General features: G+C 42.2%; 2 protein-coding genes across 3 annotated transcripts in view; both read right to left on the bottom strand.

Moving 5' to 3' along the window:
* The window catches only part of LOC106580534 (dual specificity testis-specific protein kinase 1), a 47,974-nt gene extending 45,126 nt beyond the window's left edge, over nucleotides 1-2,848 (bottom strand). Inside the window, exon 1 of the mRNA XM_045703281.1 lies at nucleotides 2,569-2,848. The gene's annotated coding sequence lies outside the window, so the exon portion shown is untranslated. The remainder of the gene's footprint in view (nucleotides 1-2,568) is intronic.
* A 3,239-nt stretch (nucleotides 2,849-6,087) lies between these two features.
* LOC106580533 (tenascin) overlaps nucleotides 6,088-22,404 on the bottom strand; it is a 74,232-nt gene continuing 57,915 nt past the window's right edge. The window contains exons 12-23 of one of the 2 annotated variants that reach the window (XM_014161717.2): nucleotides 17,794-18,066; nucleotides 16,187-16,309; nucleotides 13,516-13,659; nucleotides 12,880-12,999; nucleotides 10,750-10,893; nucleotides 10,177-10,307; nucleotides 9,759-9,891; nucleotides 9,210-9,361; nucleotides 9,005-9,101; nucleotides 8,654-8,815; nucleotides 8,204-8,367; nucleotides 6,088-8,030 (exon numbers count right to left, since the gene is read on the bottom strand). In XM_014161717.2, the coding sequence (XP_014017192.2) occupies nucleotides 7,920-8,030; nucleotides 8,204-8,367; nucleotides 8,654-8,815; nucleotides 9,005-9,101; nucleotides 9,210-9,361; nucleotides 9,759-9,891; nucleotides 10,177-10,307; nucleotides 10,750-10,893; nucleotides 12,880-12,999; nucleotides 13,516-13,659; nucleotides 16,187-16,309; nucleotides 17,794-18,066 (1,754 nt within the window). In that variant the 3' untranslated portion in view covers nucleotides 6,088-7,919. Of the gene's footprint in view, nucleotides 8,031-8,203; nucleotides 8,368-8,653; nucleotides 8,816-9,004; nucleotides 9,102-9,209; nucleotides 9,362-9,758; nucleotides 9,892-10,176; nucleotides 10,308-10,749; nucleotides 10,894-12,879; nucleotides 13,000-13,515; nucleotides 13,660-16,186; nucleotides 16,310-17,793; nucleotides 18,070-22,404 lie in introns of both variants that reach the window. The other variant, XM_014161716.2, reaches the window with a different exon arrangement.

Raw genomic sequence — 22,404 nt, 5'->3', positions numbered from 1 at the left:
TCTCTCTTGCTTCTCCTTAATTTTGTAAGAAATTAATTTGTTAAAAAACTGTCTCTCTCTGTTTGAGTCAACTACTCACCACATTTTATGCACTGCAGTGCTAGTTAGCTGTAGCTTATGCTTTCAGTACTAGATTTATTTTCTGATCCTTTGATTGGGTGGACAACATGTCAGTTCATGCTGCAAGAGCTCTGATAGGTTGGAGGACATCCTCCGGAAGTTGTCATATTTACTGTTTAAGTCCATGGAAGGGGGAGAGAACTATCAGCCTCCTGGGTGTTGTATTGAAGTCAATGCACCCAGAGGAGGACAGAAGCTAGTTGCCTTCTGGCTACACCATAGTGCTACCCTACAGAGTGCTACTGAGGCTACTGTAGACCTTCATTGCAAAACAGTGTGTTTAATCAATTATTTGGTGGCGTTAATATATTTTTGTATAGTTTTATCTAAAAATGATAACTTTTGTAATGTTTCACTATTTCTATTTTTATGAAATTCGCAGAGGAGGAGGGTCCTCCCCTTCCTCCTCTGAGGAGCCTCCACTGTCCTGCACATTCTCTATGGCTTCTGTTATCATCCACTTAACAACCATAAGCAACCACTTTAATAGAAAACTACAATTCCCAGCACGTCTTCAAGGCCCATACTCAGAATGCGTCTCAGGGTAGTAGTGCTCTAATCAAGGATACATTTAGCCTTTTCGATTATAACGACTGGACAAGGCGACCTGACCCTAGATCAGCACTCCTACTCTAGTATGGCCCTGGTATTCCTTAAAGTAAAGGTTATTTTTGATGCTCAAGTCTCTATCATGCCAGTACATCACTCTCATCAAATGTATTCACCTGGAGCCTGTTCAGAGAAATGAGTCTCTGATCTTCAAACCACAGAGGCTAGCTAGCTAGCTAGCTAGCTATCTATCTAGATAGATAGATAGATAGATAGATAGATAGATAGATAGATAGATAGATAGATAGATAGATAGATAGATAGATAGATAGATAGATAGATAGATAGATAGATAGATAGATAGATAGATAGATAGATAGATAGATAGATAGATAGATAGATAGATAGATAGATAGTAGGAGACTTCTCTGACTCAACACCTCTGAACACGAGCGCACAATACTGAGGAGTTTCTATATTAGGACAAGACAGTTATACACACTTAGTCACACTGTATCAGAGACTCAGTCTGTGCCCCAAATGGCACCCTATTCCCTAGAGTGCAGTACTTTTGACTATGGTTCTGGTTGAAAGTACTTTTTACATGTTTTTTTATTTTTATTTCACCTGTGTATGCTCATATCCAGAGCTACTTACAGGAGCATTTAGAGTTAAGTGCCTTGCTCAAGGGCACAGATAGATTGTTCACCTTGTCGGCTCAGGGATTCGAATGAGCGAACTTTTGGTTACTGGCCCAACACTCTTAACAGGCAACCTGCCAAACTGTAAATGGGAATAGCAGAATAGGGTGCCATTTGGGACACATCTGAATGGTGCAGGTTTGGAAACAGAAACACACACACACACATCTATATGACACAGAATGTTATTACATCTACAAAAGCTGCTGATCATCAACAACATCCAACTCATTGCACAGTGCTCCATGCACACACGCTATAATCACAATCACGGGCAAGCAGCAAAAAATATTAGAAAAATGAAACATATAAAACAATTCAGTGTAATGGATGGAGTCACTCGGAATCAAAGGCATATGACTAAGAATAAAAATAGAGCTTAGGATAAAAATTCAATGCACTACTTCTGTGAAATATTTCTATATGACACATAGTTGTCATGGGAACATCAAAAACGTAATGATATGATAGAGATGTCATATAATGCTTTTGGGGTATATTTTCATTGCATGTTCAATGCAATATTAAGAGGGGTAAGAAACAGTTGTTACAGTACTTACTCCATTGATTTAATAAGCTATTCATATGCATCTTGAGGATGGGTGGAAATGCACTGGCCGCCAGTCAGTGCAATACCCAAGCCAGCTTGGCAGTAGTTATAGTCTTTATCCAGAAGCTAGGGAGAACCACATGCATGCAACAATGAGCAAACACACACACACACACACACACATACACACACACAGAGCCAGGACTGTTACTATACTGTGACATACATTAGGCTTTGCTTTCATGCAGGCATCGTTAGAGGCAGGCATAAACAAATATTCAGTAGGCCAGCTGTTGCGTCCACATTTTCCATGCACCCAATAGAAACATTGACCCTGTCTGTAATTTCTGTAAATATCTATTAAAATATTACAAATGAAAACAGGATTACATAAGAAAAGTAGGGTAGGCTATGACAAATACTAACAAATTAGTCTTGATTTTGGAATAAGAGCCAGCCATTACCCCTGTCAGATATACTATTCAATACATTGTTGGTATGTAGCCTAATCTTCACTTCTTCAATCAATGATCTCTTGTTATTAGAAAAATATTAAGAGAAACTTTAGGCTATAACTCCATCCTTGAACAAACCTCCAACCTTGAACACATATTTAACACATACTTGATCGGTATAAATGGTACTTACATCGTTATAACAACAGTCCAATTCGTTTATAAAGAGAACTGTTCCCCCAGAAATGTATTGATTATATTCTACACAGTGATATATTTTAACTGCGTTAGCTACGTAGGATACACTGGGATCCGAATTCGGTGCGCTATGCACTGTTTCCGAATGCTGTGCGGCTCTTCAGTCTCCAACCAACGCACTCGCCACTCAGGGTGTGAAAGCGGTTGCACGGCGGAGCGGGGGTGAAACAGTCTTGATGAAATTCATGTTTGATGGGTTGCCTTTGGAACCAACTGTAATTACGTCGGTTGATATCGCTCAACTCAGTCTCCACCCACTCTGTAAGCTTGAAGCTACATTATAGCCACCGATCAGCTGTGCTGTTGGCTACTTTGTAATCATGCAATAGAAAATAAATGGAGTAATTTTTTCCCATGTATTTATTCAGCAGGTACAATAAGGAGAATAAGGCACAAGATGTAAATTGCACAGTATCAGTCAAAAGTTTGGACACACTTACTCATTCCAGGGTTTTTCTTTATTTTTACTTATTTCTACATTGTAGAATAATGGTGAAGACATCACAACTATGTAATAACACATATTGAATCATGTAGTAACCAAAAAAGTGTTAAACAAATCAAAATAAGTAGCCACCCTTTGCCCTTATGACAGTTTTGCACACTCTTGGCATTCTCTCAACCAGCTTCATGAGGTAGTCACCTGGAATGAATTTCAATTAACAGGTATGCCTTGTTAAAAGTTCATTTGTGGAATTTCTTCCCTTCTTAATGCATTTGAGCCAATAAGTTGTGAAAAAGGAGGGGTGGCATACAGAAGATAGCCCAATTTGGTAAAATACCAAGTCCATATTATGGCAAGAACAGCTCAAATAAGCAAAGAGAAATGACAGTCCATCATTACTTCAAGACATAAAGGTCAGTCAATCTGGAAAATTTCAAGAACTTTGAAAGTTTATTCAAGTGCAGTCGCAAAAACCATAAAGTGATATGATGAAACTGGCTCTCATGAGGACCGCCACAGGAAAGGAAGAGCCAGAGTTACCTCTGCTGCAGAGGATAAGTTCATTAGAGTTAACTGCGCCTCAGATTGCAGCCCAAATAAATGCTTCACAGAGTTCAAGTAACAGACACATCTCAACATCAACTGTTCAGAGGAGACTGTGTGAATCAGGCCTTCATGGTCGAATTGCTGCAATGAAACCACTACTAAAGGACACCAATAATAAGAAGCGACTTGCTTGGGCCAAGAAACACGAGCAATGGACATTAGACCAGTGAAATCTGTCCTTTGGTCTGATGAGTCCTTTGAGATTTTTGTTTCCAACTGCCGTGTCTTTGTGAGACACAGAGTAGGTGAACGGATGATCGCCGCATCTGTGGTTCCCACCATGAAGCATGGAGGAGGAGGTGTGATGGAGTTGGGTGTGCAAAGCTGGCATCAAGGCAAAGAGTGGGGACTTTGAAGAATCTCAAATATAAAATATATTTAGATTTTTTTTAACACTTTCTTGGTTACTACATGATTCCATATGTGTTATTTCATAGTTTTGATGTCTTTACTGTTATTCTACAATGTAGAAAATAGTAAAAATAAAGAAAATCCCTGGAATGAGTAGGTGTGTCAAAACTTTTGACTGGTTCTGTATATAATAATATGCCATTTAGCAGATGCTTTTATCCAAAGAAATGTACAGTCATGAATGCATACATTTTACGTATGGGTAGTCCTAGGAATTTAACCCATTATTCTGGTGTTGCAAACACCATTCTCTACCAACTGAGCTATATGGGACCATATATTTAATTTTACACACATGCGTTATATGAACCAGCTATATTTCTAGGAACATTGTCATGTCAAACAGAGATTGCATGAAGACATTGGATGATAGGGAGGAACACGGTTGTTTTACAGTCTTGAGTGCACCAGCCTAAGCATAAATAAAAATTATTATGACAGGGGGAAAGGAAGAGTAACATATCAAAGAACGGCTGAAACTTGTTATTTCTCTCTGTCTTATTGTTCTATAGTGTGACTGGTCTTACAGTTTTACTGTTAGTCAGCCATCTGCTGCAAGCTGGCTGAGAGAGCCAGGCTGCAGACTCTAGTGTTCATGAATCATCAGCCTATTTCTGATCCCACACACTGACACATCTCTCTACTTCTACAGAGAGATTATATCATTCTATCATCATTTCACCAACCAACCTCCCTGTAATTACACAGCATCTTCATTGTTCTTCCTGTTACTTCATTGTTTTCTCAAAGCAATTATGTTACTTAACAGTCACCACCAACAACAAACATTTAATAATGATGACATGGATAACAAATCAAATTGAATCAGATTTTATTGGTCACATACACATATTTAGCAGATGTTATTGCGAGTGTAGCGAAAATGCTCGTAAACATCAAACAAGTACATTTCTCAGTTAAATTAAATTGCATTAAAGATAGAGCCAGATGAATTTGGAGTATGGCATACTTGTAGAATAACACTATTCAGTGCAGATGAGGAAAATATATTATCCCGATTGTAGAATGCATTTTCTGAAGTAGTAATTGGACAGATTCATTTTGTTTTATGATATGTTTGCACTCTAATTAATATGATAAAAGAATATGACTTTTAATGATATTCTTTCCATAATACACCACTCAATTGCACAGTGATGCAAGCATTTCGCTACACCAGCAATAACACCTGCTAAATATGTGTATGTGACCAATACAATTTAATTGATTTGATGCTGATCTGTTCACTTCCACCTCATTATAGGAAAGTGGGTAAACTATGCCACCAGCTGTTCATAAAGTGGAACTACAGGTCTTTGCTGATGTTCGGCATGATTCTATCTCATTTTACATCAACAACATTTTAAACCTAGTAAGGTCGATAATAAACCTTTCACCTCATTTTACCAACAAACACCAGTCAAGTTCAGGATATTGCGTATGACTTTAAAAAACATTGCATTGATGCACATTCTTTACAACAATGTCCTAGTTGTAGTTATTACTTTTAGCGCATAAGGAAGACTGGATGAGACATCAGCAGGTGAGATGGCCTTTCTGGAAGCCACCTCAAATACCCAGCAACTCATGTGGTTTAAATCCAGTGACAATGACTATTGTGGCATACGGAAAAGTGAGCTGTTCTATTATGTTATTATCCTATAATGTTATTTGACTGAGTTTCTTGTCTGCAAGACTTACAGCAACACAAATAGAGTAGGCTTACAAGTAAAACCATAAACCTACATGTGTGCACAATGAAAACATAGAATCTCATTCGGTACTGTGATGTGTACATCTTCTCTGTGCAATAAATAGCTCCTGTCTAAGATCGGCTATATAGAGACTGTCTGTATGGTTCCTTCACATTTATGCGCCGGAGAGCTATGGACAAGCCAACTCCCAATATTAAACCAATATGCAGTGTAAAAACAAATTCACAGTGACTTATTGCATTATGAAAATTTTTTCTTTAGAAAGATATTAGACTCGTCATTTTTAAACAAACTTTTTTTATTGTAATACGGGCTACAGAGAAACACCCGTTGTTCACCCAGTTATAAACAATCAAAAATCAAAAAACAAAAAAAATCTAAAAGAACTTTAATTTACACAGGTATTTCATGGGGAGGGGGGTATCAGTGGTTTCGTCTCCTGGCATAGCAGGGGGAGGGGAGGGGGAGAACAGAACAGAACAAGAAGGACTTCTCTCTAGTTAATTTTAGTCTGACCAAATAGATGTTTCTCAGCAAAGTAAACACTAAGACCTTACAATGTCAATTGGAATTGGCCATTAGCCTATTTTAAGCATCCATATCTTCTATATTTCATCACAATATTCCTCTGACTCCTGTTGCATCCATATAAGTATTTCCCATTTAACAAAAATGTAACAATCACCCACCATTTCATTGTTTATTGAACTGTAGGTCCTGCCTTGGATTTTTTAGGAAATAGAAAACAAATCAAACACATTTCTCTGTATCCTTTAGCTAATGCATGATAGCTGGTGGAAAAAGTAGTACTAGCTCAATTGCATGTGTAAGAGACAATTGCACAGTGCCTGTATGGCCCACACAATCAATGGAAAAACCTCATGTCATTCATCCTGTGTGTGGGATGAAGCAGATTAGCTTTATTCAGAATGCCATTTATTCTGCCCATATCGTTTCAGATGACAGTTTGCAGGTTGACGTGAAGAAGGGATTTTGAGAGAGAGGGAATGATAAAGTGAAAAAGAATGAGTCACACATAGACTAATGAATGAGACAGCCTTTCTCTGTGAGCTCTCTCCACTTTACAAAGACATTTTACATTTGAATGAGTTGTGCGGTTTCTGTGGAGAATCCTTTCTGATCGGTAACCACTTCCATCCAGATGATTGAACTGAAGGTACGTGCTCTTGGTGGGTGGTGTGTTATTTCTATAATCCAGTTTAAAGGTATACCATGCCCTCTCTGCAAACACTAGGGTTGGAGTCAATTCCAATTGAAGGCAGTCAATTCAGGAAGTAAACTGAAATTCCAATTCAACAATTTAAAAAGAGGATTATTTTCAACAACTACTCAATAAACATTTATTTTTTTCCCAAAAATGTCAATATATTTAAAAAGTTGTTATATTTTTTTATTTTACATTCAAATCACTTCCTACATTGACTGCCTTCAATTCAAACTGACCCCAACCCTGGCAAACACTCGAATGGCCTACTGTGGTTGGAGGAGATGGATACACTGTAGAGGCAGAAAACATCAGTATTCTTCATGTTAATACCTCAGACCAGACTCAAATGCACCCCTCCACTGAGTCATGTTACTGTAACATGATAGTGACAAGAAAGAAACAAATGCTTTATACTTGGGATTTGTAGATTATACTCTCTTTGGTGCAAGTATAATCTGTGGGTTTAGTTTGTGATGTGTAAATCCATATTTTTCCACATCAATTTCGCATTGACAGTATTTATACTGCACAGCACCATTTTGTATCAGGGGTTGGATAGTGGGATTTGTAGTACATTTTTACTGTATCTGTGCTTATTTCTGTGATTGAGCAAGAGGAGGGGTGTAGTTCGAGGTGGCTGGGCTCTTAGCAGTGGCTTTGGTAGCTGCAGGGAATTGTGGGATGTGTCCCAAATGGCACCCTATTCCCTATTTAGTGCACTACTTTGACCAGAGCTCTACTGGCCCTGGTCAAAAGCAGGGAACTTTATAGGGAATTGAATGCCATTTGGGATGCAGCCCTGGAATCAGCAGTGGCAGAGGATGGTGGACAGGTTCAGGGGTCACGAGGAGATGGGTCGTAGCGCGGATCGGTCGGTTGGTTTACGATCGTTTTCTCCTTCCCTCAGAGTTCCTGAAGTTGGATGGCCTGATCTTCATCTCAGCAAACTCAATGGAGTGCTCATGGCCTTTCCAATGGAACCAGTTCACTCCCTGAAGAACACACAGTAATATTAGTAGCGAGGGGTTTATATTATTAACACAAATGCCTTGAATTTCCTCCCTTATCTTTACAAAGTCAACAAGTTTGAATACTGTACTACAGCAGTATTTTTGAATACAGAAATTCCTGCTAGTATTGAATCTTCAAGTATATGTGCTCTCACCTTGCTGTGACTGTCATCGCCATATCGTCCCATAAGGTTGACACGATGGCAGTTCTTATACCAGAAGGCACCCTTGTAGGACAGGGCACAGTTGGTGACTGCGATGTCATTGTCATGGTCGTAGGTTGAGAACGGGCGACCATGGTGGTAGGTCATAGAATCACCTACAGGGGGCAGCAGAGAGAGCTTTAAGCAGGAACCAAACTTAACAGACTTCAGAAAGGAGGCTTAGGTTGAATACATGCTTGCTTCACCCTCACACACCTAATAACAATATATAGTACTTTATTACTTAGATCTATTCTAACTTTTTGTGTGTCCCCAAATGGCACCCTTTTGACCAGTGCCCTATGACCCCTGTAGTGCTCCATATAGGGAATAGGGTGCCATTTCTGACACATATTGGACTTTGTACTAGCTATCTAATGGTTGTAGAGAAGCAAGTCTTACCTGCGGTACCACTGTACCCTCCAACGTGGACCTTGTAGCGACTGCGTGGATCAGAGATAGAGAACTTGTCATACTGGGCGTGGGCTACATCCCCCTTGTCTCTGAGGTCCACACGAAGCTCGTACTGTCCCACTACAGTGATCTTATGGAGGTTCGACAGGCCTGTGGGAAAATATGACAGTTGGGATTTACAATCATTTCTGAGGACTTTTTAGTCATGATATGTAACAAATGATAGTGGAAAAGAGGAAAGTTTATTCAAATACAGTACTCATATTCATATGTCTTAAATGGATTCAAATAAATCAATGAATGTGTTGATCTATAATATTTTCCATATTATGAGCATACCGAGCCAGAATTCGTCGTTCATGTCACCGAAGCCAGCAGTGTAATTCCTCCAGTTGCGGAAGAACTCCAGTTTACCACTCTGGCGTCTGAGAAACACCTGTATGATGGGACAAACAACATCAGATCGCTCATTATATAACCCTGGGATCCATTACAATGAGGTTTGGAGTTGGGTTGTACAGTATACTAGTAGCAAGTGACTTACAATCCATCCACCTCCATCTGTGGCCATGTCACAGTAGACCTGGATGGGCTGACTCTCATCTCCACCCAGGTAGATGGTGTAGACACCAGAGGCTGTGTCTCCATTCAGCAAGGCCTGGGAGCAGTCTCTGGGGTGTTTGTACAGCACGCCAACTACACACACACACACACACACACACACACACACACACACACACACACACACACACACACACACACACACACACACACACACACGGAAGATGAGTTACTAAGCAGCTCCAGCTGCCCAGCAAACTCTAAGCTGAAGATGAATAAAGAAGGGACAGAGATTGCCACAGTGGGTGGTGAACAGAGCAGAGGGTCGCTATGGTAACATGTTTTTTTTCTAAAAATATATATTTTTGTATTTTATGGTTTATGGGCGGTGCCAAATCGGAAGGTAGAGAAGGGGGCAAATCCAGAGGGAAACAGAGAGTAGAGTCCGAGGCCGGATTCCTAACCCTTATTGCCAGTGGGTATGTTCGGTCTGGAGTCGGCAGACTACCAACATCCCTGTTGTAACACTCACTGGTGGTGAAGACGGTGGTGATGACTCTGCTCCTCTTGGGCCCTGCGATGGCCAGCAGTCTGACGGAGTACTCAGTGGAGGCACTCAGCTGTGCCATGTTGTAGGAAGTGGCTGTGGGGCTCAGAACAACCTCCTGGAGGAACAACACAACCCAGCAGTCAGAATGTCAGAGATACGTCATTATTAATACATTATGGTGCACTACCTGGGGGAAAAGGATGCCATTTGGGACTCATTGGATTTAGAAGTATATCATGCTTTCTAGATCCCAAAGGTGTATTATCAATGCTTTTTCTTATACTCCCCAAAGATGCATCGTCATGTCCTCTTGGACAAAACAATACTCTATCTGACAAAGGAAGGAATGTTCTTCTAATCATTTTAAATCTATGGTTCCACCATGCAGACAACCACTGACCCGGATTGTGCCGTCAGCTGACTCAAAGCTGAGGATGTAGCCGGTGATGTCAGCGCGTGGGGCCTTCCAGGTCAACATGGCGTTCTCTGTCTGGATGTTACTGGCTGCCAGGTCCTGAGGGGCATCCACATCTAGGGGAGAGAACACAGTGGTCTAACACAGTGGTCTAACACAGTGGTCTAACACAGTGGTCTAAAACCCCCGTTCAGACAAAGTACTTCACCTTCTTTAAATATTCTGTTTCCAGGTTCAGGTTGTCTGTTTGAAAGGGTACGGGGTAAAAAAGTTACATTTTAAACATTAAAAAAACAGTTATGTAACCTGTAGGGTTAGTGGACTAGTAAATACTGCAACTGCAGTAGGGAGAAATAGATTGGTGCTTTGTGTGAATGTCTGCCTGTTCGGTTTGAATTTTATCTGTTCTGTTGTTGATCCACAATTGATATCAATCTTTTGAATGAGCATACAGTTTCATAGCAGTGTCACAATAAAATTGTAGGCACTAATCAAATCTGCTGTTTGAATGTGTGTGTGGGAGGGAAGGTCCAGCCTCCCCCTAGGCCATATACCCACCAGTGGTGAACTCAGTGGTGGTGGCGGCGCTCTTAGCAGCCGCTCTCATGGTGTAGACCTTGACAGTGTAGTGGGTGGCAGGGGTCAAGGAGGTCATCTCAAACTCCACAATGTTTCCAGACACTCTCTCCATCACTGGGACAACTGCACACACAGAACACACAGAAACAGTGAGGAGACAGAAACAGAGAACGGGACAGATACAGAGACAGAGACAGAGACAGAGACAGAGACAGAGACAGAGACAGAAGACAGGGACAGGGACAGAGACAGATATAGAAATAGAAATAGGGACAGGGACAGGGACAGAGACAGATATAGAAATAGAAATAGAAACAGGGACAGAGACAGAGACAGAAACAGAAATAGAAACAGGGACAGGGACAGGGACAGAGACAGATATAGAAATAGAAACAGGGACAGGGACAGGGACAGGGACAGAGACAGATATAGAAATAGAAACAGGGACAGAGACAGAGACAGAGACAGAGACAGAAATAGAAATAGAAACAGGGACAGGGACAGGGACAGAGACAGATATAGAAATAGAAACAGGGACAGGGACAGGGACAGAGACAGAAATAGAAATAGAAACAGGGACAGGGACAGAGACAGATATAGAAACAGGGACAGGGACAGGGACAGGGACAGAGACAGATATAGAAATAGAAATAGAAACAGGGACAGAGACAGAGACAGAGACAGAGACAGAGACAGAAATAGAAATAGAAACAGGGACAGAGACAGAAATAGAAATAGAAACAGGGACAGGGACAGAGACAGATATAGAAATAGAAACAGGGACAGGGACAGAGACAGAGACAGAGACAGAGACAGAAACAGAAATAGAAACAGGGACAGGGACAGAGACAGATATAGAAATAGAAATAGAAACAGGGACAGGGACAGAGACAGAGACAGAGACAGAGACAGAAACAGAAATAGAAACAGGGACAGGGACAGAGACAGATATAGAAATAGAAACAGGGACAGGGACAGAGACAGATATAGAAATAGAAATAGAAACAGGGACAGGGACAGGGACAGAGACAGATATAGAAATAGAAACAGGGACAGGGACAGGGACAGAGACAGAGACAGAAATAGAAACAGGGACAGGGACAGAGACAGAGACAGAGACAGAAACAGAAACAGGGACAGGGACAGAGACAGAGACAGAGACAGAGATAGAAATAGAAACAGGGACAGGGACAGAGACAGAGACAGAGACAGAGACAGAGACAGAAATAGAAATAGAAATAGAAACAGGGACAGGGACAGAGACAGAGACAGAGACAGAAATAGAAACAGGGACAGAGACAGAGACAGAGACAGAAATAGAAACAGGGACAGGGACAGAGACAGAGACAGAGACAGAAATAGAAACAGGGACAGGGACAGAGACAGAGACAGAGACAGAAATAGAAATAGAAACAGGGACAGGGACAGAGACAGAGACAGAGACAGAGACAGAGACAGAAATAGAAATAGAAACAGGGACAGGGACAGGGACAGATATAGAAATAGAAATAGAAACAGGGACAGGGACAGAGACAGAGACAGAGACAGAAATAGAAACAGGGACAGGGACAGAGACAGATATAGAAATAGAAATAGAAACAGGGACAGGGACAGAGACAGAGACAGAGACAGATATAGAAATAGAAATAGAAACAGGGACAGGGACAGAGACAGATATAGAAATAGAAACAGAGACAGGGACAGAGACAGAGACAGATATAGAAATAGAAATAGAAATAGAAACAGAGACAGAGACAGAGACAAAGAAAGATATAGAAATAAAGACAAAGATAGGGACAGGGACAGAGACAAAAACAGAGACAGCAACAGGGACAGAGACAGTGACAGAGACCAGGACAGGGACAGGGACTGAGACAGAGACCAGGACAGGGACAAATACAGGGACAGATATAGACAGTAACGACCAGATCAACATCTGTCTGTAAGGATATTAAATGAAAACAATGAACGTAAATGCAACACATTTTCTCCTATAAGCCCTGGTAATATAGAGTATAGTACATCCAGATGGTGTGTGTGTGTGTGTGTGTGTGTGTGTGTGTGTGTGTGTGTGTGTGTGTGTGTGTGTGTGTGCGCGAGATACCCTACCAGTGTCTGCGCTGTAGGTGATGACATATCCATCTACAGTGGCGATGGAAGGCTGCCAGTGGAGCAGAGCATCTGTGTCATTGATGTTGACTACAGTCAGGCCACGGGGCTTGTCCAGAGCTGTCACATAGAACACACACAGAACACACACATACGCACACACGCACACAATGTGGTTACCCTGAGCAGAGCCACATCAAACACCTCCCCAGGGACAGAGCCATTGTCTTCTGTTGTAAGGAAACAGGAGACCTATCCACCCCCAGCCATGCTCCATCTGTACACACTAACAGCTTTCACAATGGGCTTCATGCTCAGCCTTTATAGACCGTTCACCAACTTGGTTCTCACCATCAACGTTTGATGCTTTGTTTAATTGTTTTGAACGTATCAAATCCTTTCCACAGGGCATACAAAGACAAAGCTATTATTGTTTTGATGTTGTATGTGTATGTGTATGTTGGCTCTTGTTGCCATACTCCAAATGTTATGTCCCAAATGGCACCCTATTCCCTTTGTGGTGCATTACTTTTGACAGGGTCCTATAGGGCTATGGTCAAAAGTAGTGCACTAAATAGGGAATAGGGTGCCATTTGGGATGCAAGCCCTTGTGTTTTGAACAGGTGAGACACTCACCTGTGGTGACACTGCTGGAGCCTGGCTCACTCTCCTTCTGTCCCTTCACAGAGATGACAGTCACCTGGTAGGTCACTCCAGGGGTCAGGTTGGACAGCACCTTCTGAGACTCAGTGCCACCCACTGTCACAGTCTGAGGAGCACCTGCACACACACATGTGAAGAAAGGGACAAGGTCAGTCAGACCCTCAAATTACATGGAATTAAATAGAATCAATAATGAATTATAGGACCTGTTTGGGTCAGACGTCCGATTCTGTATTGGCTATTATTTATTCAATTCATATCACAAATAATATGTTTTATCATCAAGCAGCAAATCAGTAAAATAGTGAAGCAGTAGTGAAGCAGTTCACATCAAAGTTGTGTTGTGTAACGTCTCCCTGCACTTCAAACTGCCACGCCCCCTCACAGAGACACAACAGACACTAGAGGGCAGAAGAAGACTAGCATAGAATTCCACAGGATAATCTGTTCTCTCTACCGAGACTGCAAAATCATACCTTATTTATTTTAATTGATCAAATAAATTCCATGTGACCACACCACACATGTAAATGGGTTTCCTCTGGTTTGCAGCCAATGTATGTATAGTATAGTATATATGCTGAGTATACAAAACATTAAGAACACCTGCTCTTTCCATGACAGACTGACCAGGTAAATCCAGGTGAAAGCTATGATCCCTTATTGATGTCACTTGTTAAATCCACTTCAATCAGTGTAGATGAAGGGGAGGAGAGAGGTTAAAGAAGGATTTTCCAGCCTTGAGACAATTGAGACATGGATTCTTTATGTGTGCCATTCAGATGGTGAATGGGCAAGACAAAATATTTAAGTGCCTTTGTACAGGGTATGGTAGTAGGTGCCAGGCACACCAGTTTGTGTTGAGAACTACTGGGTTATTCATGCTCAACAGTTTCCCGTATTTATCAAGAATGGTCCACCACCCAAAGGACATTCAGCCAACTTGACACAACTGTGGGAAGCATTGGAGTCGACATGGGCCAGCACCCCAATGAAATGCTTTCGACACCATGTGGAGTCCATGCACAAACAAATTGAAGCTGTTCTAAGGGCAAAAGGGGGTGCAACTCAGTATTAGGAAGGTGTTCCTAATGTTTTGTACACTCAGTGTATAGTATAGTTATATCTGTATGTACAGTATTGCTATATACAGCATAGATATAAACTACATGGCCAAATTAGTGGATTCGGCTATTTCAGCCACACCGGTTGCTGACAGGTGTATAACATCGAGCACACCGCCATGCAATCTTCATAGACAAACATTGGCAGGAGAATGGCTTAACTGAAGAGCTCAGTGACTTTCAACGTGGCACAGTCATAGGATGTCACTTTTCCAACAAGTCAGTTCGTCAAATTTCTTCCCTTCTAGAGCATCCCGGTCAACTGTAAGTGCTGTTATTGTGAAGTGGAAACGTCTAGGAGCAACAAGGGCTCAGCCACGAAGTGGTAGGCCACACGAACTCACAGAACTGGCCCGCTGAGTGCGGAAGCGCGTTGTGCTTAAAAATCGTCTGTCATCGGTTGCAACATTCACTACTGAGTTCCAAACTGCCTCTGGAAGCAATGTCAACACCATAACTGTTCATTGGGAGCTTCATGAGATGGGTTTCCATGACAGAGGAGCAGCACATTAGACTAAGATCACCATGCGCAATGCCAAGCGTTGGCTGGAGTGGTGTAAAGCTCACCGCCATTGAACTCTGGAGCAGTGGAAACACGTTCTCTGGAGTGATGAATCAAGCATCACCATTTGGCAGTCTGACTGACAAATCTGGGTTTGGCAGATGCCAGGAGAACACTACCTGCACAAATGCATAGTGCCAACTGTAAAGTTCAGTGGAGGAGGAATAATGGTCTGGGGCTGTTTTTCAATATTCGGGCTAGGCCCCTTAGTTCCAGTGAAGGGAAATCTTAATGCTACAGCATACAAGTACATTCTGTGCTTCCAACTTTGTGGCAACAGTTTGGGGAGGGCCCTTTCCTGTTTCAGCATGACAATGCCCGGTATGGTAGAACTTGACTGGCCTGCACAGAGCCCTGACCTCAACACCATCGAACACCTTTGGGATGAATTGCAACGCTGACTGTGAGCCAGATCTAATCGCCCAACATCAGTGCCCGACCTCACTAAAGTCCCCGCTGCAATGTTCCAACATCTGGTGGAAAGACTTCCCAGAAGAGTGGAGGCTGTTATAGCAGTAACGGGGGGACCAACTCCATATTAATGCTTATGATTTTGGAATGAGATGTTCGACGAGCAGGTGTCCACATACTTTTGGCCATGTAGTGTAGCTGTATCTATAGTATAGGTATATATTTATTTATTTTATTTAACCTTTATTTAACTAGGCAAGTCAGTTAAGAACTAATTCTTATTTACAATGATGGCCTACACCGGCCAAATATGGACGACGTTGGGCCAATTGTACGCCACCCTATGGGACACCCAATCACGGCTGGTTGTGATACAGCATGGATTCGAACCAGGGTGTCTGTAATGACGCCTCTAGCACTGCGATGTAGTGCCTTAGACCCCAGTGCCATTCGGGAGCACCATAGATATAGATATATATTATAGATATAGCATAGATATACAGTATATGCCTGTACAGTATAGGTATGTATGTCTGTAGGTACTCACCTCCCTGAGCAGGAACATAGGTGACATGGTAGCTGTCCACTCGAGCTCTGGGGATTGTCCAGTGTACAATAGCAGAGGTATCAGTGACATCAGAGAAATGGATGCCCTTGGGTGTGCCTAGCCCTGGCATAGGAGAACATACGGATACAGAGGACAACAAACAAACAGAACACAGGTAGATAGTTAGCAATTTAGGGGGCAGGTTTGTAAGTGAAGAGCAATGAAAACCACAAAGTGTCTCAGAGTAGGAGATTATTTTTGCCTTTTAGATAATAATCAATTAGATCATATGGACAGATCCTAAATCAGCACTTCTACTCTGAGATGCTTTAAGGAAATGGCTCCAGATCATAGGACATCACATAGTGCCCCATTACATCGCTAAATAAAAGATTACTGGTTCCAAATAAATGACAAAAAAAGGAAAACACCCCTAAAGCACAACTAAAGATTCCTAAAGATCCCATTCCTAAAATCGTCCATAGAATTTTTTTTTAATGCCTTAATTACCCAGAAAATACACATTATTGTGTTATTTTAGTGTGTCAGATACACCATTGACAACCACCAATTAAAGTAGAGAAAGAGAAACAGACACAGACAAAGAAGCCAAGGCTCCCAGAGCCTGTCGTCAGCGCTGGGCCACAGCATCTTCCTTGACAGACACGACACAGGGAGATTAACTTGCCCCCATTACAGACACACAAAAGTGAAACGCATCAGGGCCGTCAGACCCGAGAGTGAAGCCATACCCCCAGAGAAGGCAGGGGACGGCCATAGAGAGAGAGAGAGACACCCATTCAGACACTCAACACACAGACAGACAATTTCCCTTTACGGTCTAAAGACAATTAGACAAACCCCATTGGGGCTGGACAGTCAAAGACAACATTGGAGACAACTTGACAGATAGAGACAAAAAAACTGAGCAAGTGAAGAGTTGAATAAATCTCCTGAGCAGTTCTCTGGATCCCCATGAATGGGAGGCCATCAGAGGCTGAATGTAGTGTTTACACTGACAGACAGACAGACAGACAGACAGACAGACAGACAGACAGACAGACAGAGTGTGTTGGTTCACATATACTGGAGCTGGCTTTAGAGGAGAGGGTTGCTGGATGATTCCACTGGAACCACTCAGGAGAGCTGACAGACGAGACAATGACAGGAGAGTGAACACTGAACAGACATGATGAGAAAAAACACCGAGGCCCATCACACACAGTTTTGGAACAAGGCACACAAGGCAGCCCAAGCTGGTTTAAATAAAACATTCATGACAACCCAAAGACTCCATTAAAAAGGCTTAATAACTTCCATTTGCAAAGATAATTATAATTCTACCAGATTGCTGCCTTGAACAAATATTATGACACAATGTTAACAGGTTAGTAAACAAAAACGACTGCAACGATAAGGAAATTAGATGATTGTATAAACATTGACCCATTTTGACCATCTTTTCATGCTGTTATTGTAAGACCTCAAACTGACAACATGGAGAAAGAGAAAATATAGTTTACAATATTGAAAGATGCTGAACACATTCCTAGCATCATCTATCCAGCAGCCCTACACCATTGCTGGTGTGATGTCATACCATGTACCTGTTTTTGCCACCCTGGAGATAGAGTCTGAGCGCCGTCCAGAAATTACCCCATACAGCTCAATTTCGTACTCTGTGTCGTCAATTAGCTCAGTAAGCACGGTTGTTCTCTCCTCGCCGGGCACGACCACCTCTTGCGGAGAAGCGAGGTCGTCGCTAGTATCATTGATCACAATGACAAAACTATCAAAGAGGTCCTCTTCAGCCAACCAGGCCACTTTACAGCTGTCTGGGGTGATGTCGGAGACCAAGAGATGCTCCACGATGGGTTCAGCTTCTGAGTGAGAAGGGAAGACATGTCGTTTCCATCCTCTTTAGGCCTCAAGAGTACTTTAGGAAGTGCTTATGCAGATTACAGAAGATCATTTACAGTTATTCCATATTGTATTTACTATAGACAGTCACATGATCATGAAAGCAGAAATGTATGAAAGTGGGTATACTTATTTGAAATAGATGTAGTTCTGTCCTTGTGATGTACTTGTCTATTGGTGTTCTTTATTATGTCATGTTTTATGTTTTGTGTGCACCCCAGGAAGAGTAGCTGCTACTTTAGCAGTAGGTCATTTGGATCCTAATAAAATATCAAATATTAGTTATGGATCCATATCAATCCAGGGATCCATATGAGTCAAACGAGAAGAGTAGGTTTGCAAGATGCAAAGAATGAAAAGTTGTTATTTACCTGAAGATGTTGACCGCGTGTTTCACCAGTATTCATTATGTAAGTTATAAATGTTTATACCACTTTTGTACCTATCACAGCCACTGTGGTGAGCATGAAGGGAAAGATATGTATTTTATTGGTGCAGGTAGGTATGTTGTTATTCACCAGCTAGTGTGATCAAATTCAACCCTCAGTTTATTGATGCTGTGACTGCAAAATAACGTGCATGGGATTTGCACATCAACTCCATAATACACTGAAACGAAGGTCATCTATCAGAAGAAAAGGAACATAAGAGACAGTCAGTCAGGGTTTGACTAGAGTTTTAAGAGTCCAGGTGACTACGTCATTGCAGATGGGTCTGTGCTTACAAAGAGTTGCAAAAACAACAGTGTAAACTAGTCGTTACCAGTAGCTAATAATGCCTGATGAAAAGGAGAGGAGTGGAGCCAACAGGAGTCTACAGCTGCTAGAGTCCACAGCTGTTAGAGTATACAGCTGTTAGTCTACATCTGTTAGAGTCTACATCTGTTAGAGTCTACATCTACTAAAGTCTACAGCTGCTAGAGTCTACAGCTATTAGTCTACAGCTGTTAGAGTCTACATTGGTTAGAGTCTACATCTGTTAGAGTCTACATCTGTTAGAGTCTACATCTGTTAGAGTATACAGCTGTTAGTCTACATCTGTTAGAGTCTACATCTGCTAGAGTCTACATCTGTTAGAGTCTACATCTACTAAAGTCTACAGCTGCTAGAGTCTACAGCTATTAGTCTACAGCTGTTAGAGTCTACATTGGTTAGTCTACATCTGTTAGAGTCTACATCTGTTAGAGTATACAGCTGTTAGTCTACATCTGTTAGTCTACATCTGCTAGAGTCTACAGCTGTTAGAGTAAACAGCTGTTAGTCTACATCTGTTAGAGTCTACATCTGCCAGAGTCTACAGCTGCTAGAGTCTACATCTGCTTGTCTACAGCTGCTAAAGTCTACAGCTGCTAAAGTCTACAGCTGCTAGAGTCTACATCTGCTAGAGTCTACAGCTGCTAAAGTCTACAGCTGCTAGAGTCTACAGCTGCTAAAGTCTACAGCTGCTAGAGCTACAGCTGCTAAAGTCTACAGCTGCTAGAGTCTACAGCTGCTAGAGTCTACAGCTGCTAAAGTCTACAGCTGCTAGAGTCTACAGCTGCTAAAGTCTACAGCTGCTAGAGTCTACAGCTGCTAAAGTCTACAGCTGCTAGAGTCTACAGCTGCTAAAGTCTACAGCTGCTAGAGACAGCTGCTAAAGTCTTCAGCTGTTAGAGTCTACAGCTACTAGTCTACAGCTGTTAGAGTCTACATTGGTTAGTCTACATCTGTTAGAGTCTACATCTGTTAGAGTCTACATCTGCTAAAGTCTACATCTGCTAGAGTCTACAACTGCTAAAGTCTACAGCTGCTAGAGTCTACAGCTGCTAAAGTCTACAGCTGCTAGAATCTACAGCTGCTAAAGTCTACAGCTGCTAGAGTCTACAGCTGCTAGAGTCTACAGCTGCTAAAGTCTACAGCTGCTAAAGTCTACAGCTGCTAGAGTCTACAGCTGCTAGAGTCTACAGCTGCTAAAGTCTACAGCTGCTAGAGTCTACAGCTGCTAGAGTCTACAGCTGCTAGAGTCTACAGCTGCTAGAGTCTACAGCTGCTAGTCTACAGCTTCTAAAGTCTACAGCTGCTAGAGTCTACATCTGTTAGAGTCTTCATCTACTAAAGTCTACAGCTGCTAGAGTCTACAGCTGCTAGAGTCTACAGCTGCTAGAGTCTACAGCTTCTAAAGTCTACAGCTGCTAGTCTACAGCTTCTAAAGTCTACAGCTGCTAGAGTCTACATCTGTTAGAGTCTTCATCTACTAAAGTCTACAGCTGCTAGAGTCTACAGCTGCTAGAGTCTACATCTGCTAGTCTACAGCTGCTAAAGTCTACAGCTGCTAGAGTCTACAGCTGCTAGAGTCTACAGCTGCTAAAGTCTACAGCTGCTAGAGACAGGTGCTAAAGTCTACAGCTGCTAGAGTCTACAGCTGCTAGAGTCTACAGCTGCTAAAGTCTACAGCTGCTAGAGTCTACAGCTGCTAAAGTCTACAGCTGCTAGAGTCTACAGCTGCTAAAGTCTACAGCTGCTAGAGACAGCTGCTAAAGTCTACAGCTGCTAGAGACAGCTGCTAAAGTCTACAGCTGTTAGAGTCTACAGCTGCTAGAGTCTACAGCTGCTAGAGTCTACAGCTACTAGTCTACAGCTGTTAGAGTCTACATTGGTTAGTCTACATCTGTTAGAGTCTACATCTGTTAGAGTCTACATCTGCTAAAGTCTACATCTGCTAGAGTCTACAACTGCTAAAGTCTACAGCTGCTAGAGTCTACAGCTGCTAAAGTCTACAGCTGCTAGAATCTACAGCTGCTAAAGTCTACAGCTGCTAGAGTCTACAGCTGCTAGAGTCTACAGCTGCTAAAGTCTACAGCTGCTAAAGTCTACAGCTGCTAGAGTCTACAGCTGCTAGAGTCTACAGCTGCTAAAGTCTACAGCTGCTAGAGTCTACAGCTGCTAGAGTCTACAGCTGCTAGAGTCTACAGCTGCTAGAGTCTACAGCTGCTAGTCTACAGCTTCTAAAGTCTACAGCTGCTAGAGTCTACATCTGTTAGAGTCTTCATCTACTAAAGTCTACAGCTGCTAGAGTCTACAGCTGCTAGAGTCTACAGCTGCTAGAGTCTACAGCTTCTAAAGTCTACAGCTGCTAGTCTACAGCTTCTAAAGTCTACAGCTGCTAGAGTCTACATCTGTTAGAGTCTTCATCTACTAAAGTCTACAGCTGCTAGAGTCTACAGCTGCTAGAGTCTACATCTGCTAGTCTACAGCTGCTAAAGTCTACAGCTGCTAGAGTCTACAGCTGCTAAAGTCTACAGCTGCTAGAGTCTACAGCTGCTAAAGTCTACAGCTGCTAGAGACAGCTGCTAAAGTCTACAGCTGTTAGAGTCTACAGCTGCTAGAGTCTACAGCTGCTAGAGTCTACAGCTACTAGTCTACAGCTGTTAGAGTCTACATTGGTTAGTCTACATCTGTTAGAGTCTACATCTGTTAGAGTCTACATCTGCTAAAGTCTACATCTGCTAGAGTCTACAACTGCTAAAGTCTACAGCTGCTAGAGTCTACAGCTGCTAAAGTCTACAGCTGCTAGAATCTACAGCTGCTAAAGTCTACAGCTGCTAGAGTCTACAGCTGCTAGAGTCTACAGCTGCTAAAGTCTACAGCTGCTAAAGTCTACAGCTGCTAGAGTCTACAGCTGCTAGAGTCTACAGCTGCTAAAGTCTACAGCTGCTAGAGTCTACAGCTGCTAGAGTCTACAGCTGCTAGAGTCTACAGCTGCTAGAGTCTACAGCTGCTAGTCTACAGCTTCTAAAGTCTACAGCTGCTAGAGTCTACATCTGTTAGAGTCTTCATCTACTAAAGTCTACAGCTGCTAGAGTCTACAGCTGCTAGAGTCTACAGCTGCTAGAGTCTACAGCTTCTAAAGTCTACAGCTGCTAGTCTACAGCTTCTAAAGTCTACAGCTGCTAGAGTCTACATCTGTTAGAGTCTTCATCTACTAAAGTCTACAGCTGCTAGAGTCTACAGCTGCTAGAGTCTACATCTGCTAGTCTACAGCTGCTAAAGTCTACAGCTGCTAAAGTCTACAGCTGCTAGAGACAGCTGCTAAAGTCTACAGCTGCTAGAGTCTACAGCTGCTAGAGTCTACAGCTGCTAAAGTCTACAGCTGCTAAAGTCTACAGCTGCTAGAGACAGCTGCTAAAGTCTACAGCTGCTAGAGTCTACAGCTGCTAAAGTCTACAGCTGCTAGAGTCTACAGCTGCTAAAGTCTACAGCTGCTAGTCTACAGCTGCTAGAGACAGCTGCTAGAGTCTACAGCTGCTAGAGTCTACAGCT

This window comes from Salmo salar, chromosome ssa20, assembly GCF_905237065.1.
Source record: "Salmo salar chromosome ssa20, Ssal_v3.1, whole genome shotgun sequence".
In the NCBI taxonomy this organism is placed as follows: Eukaryota; Metazoa; Chordata; class Actinopteri; order Salmoniformes; family Salmonidae; genus Salmo; species Salmo salar.
This window is presented reverse-complemented; position numbering and strand designations above follow the sequence as displayed.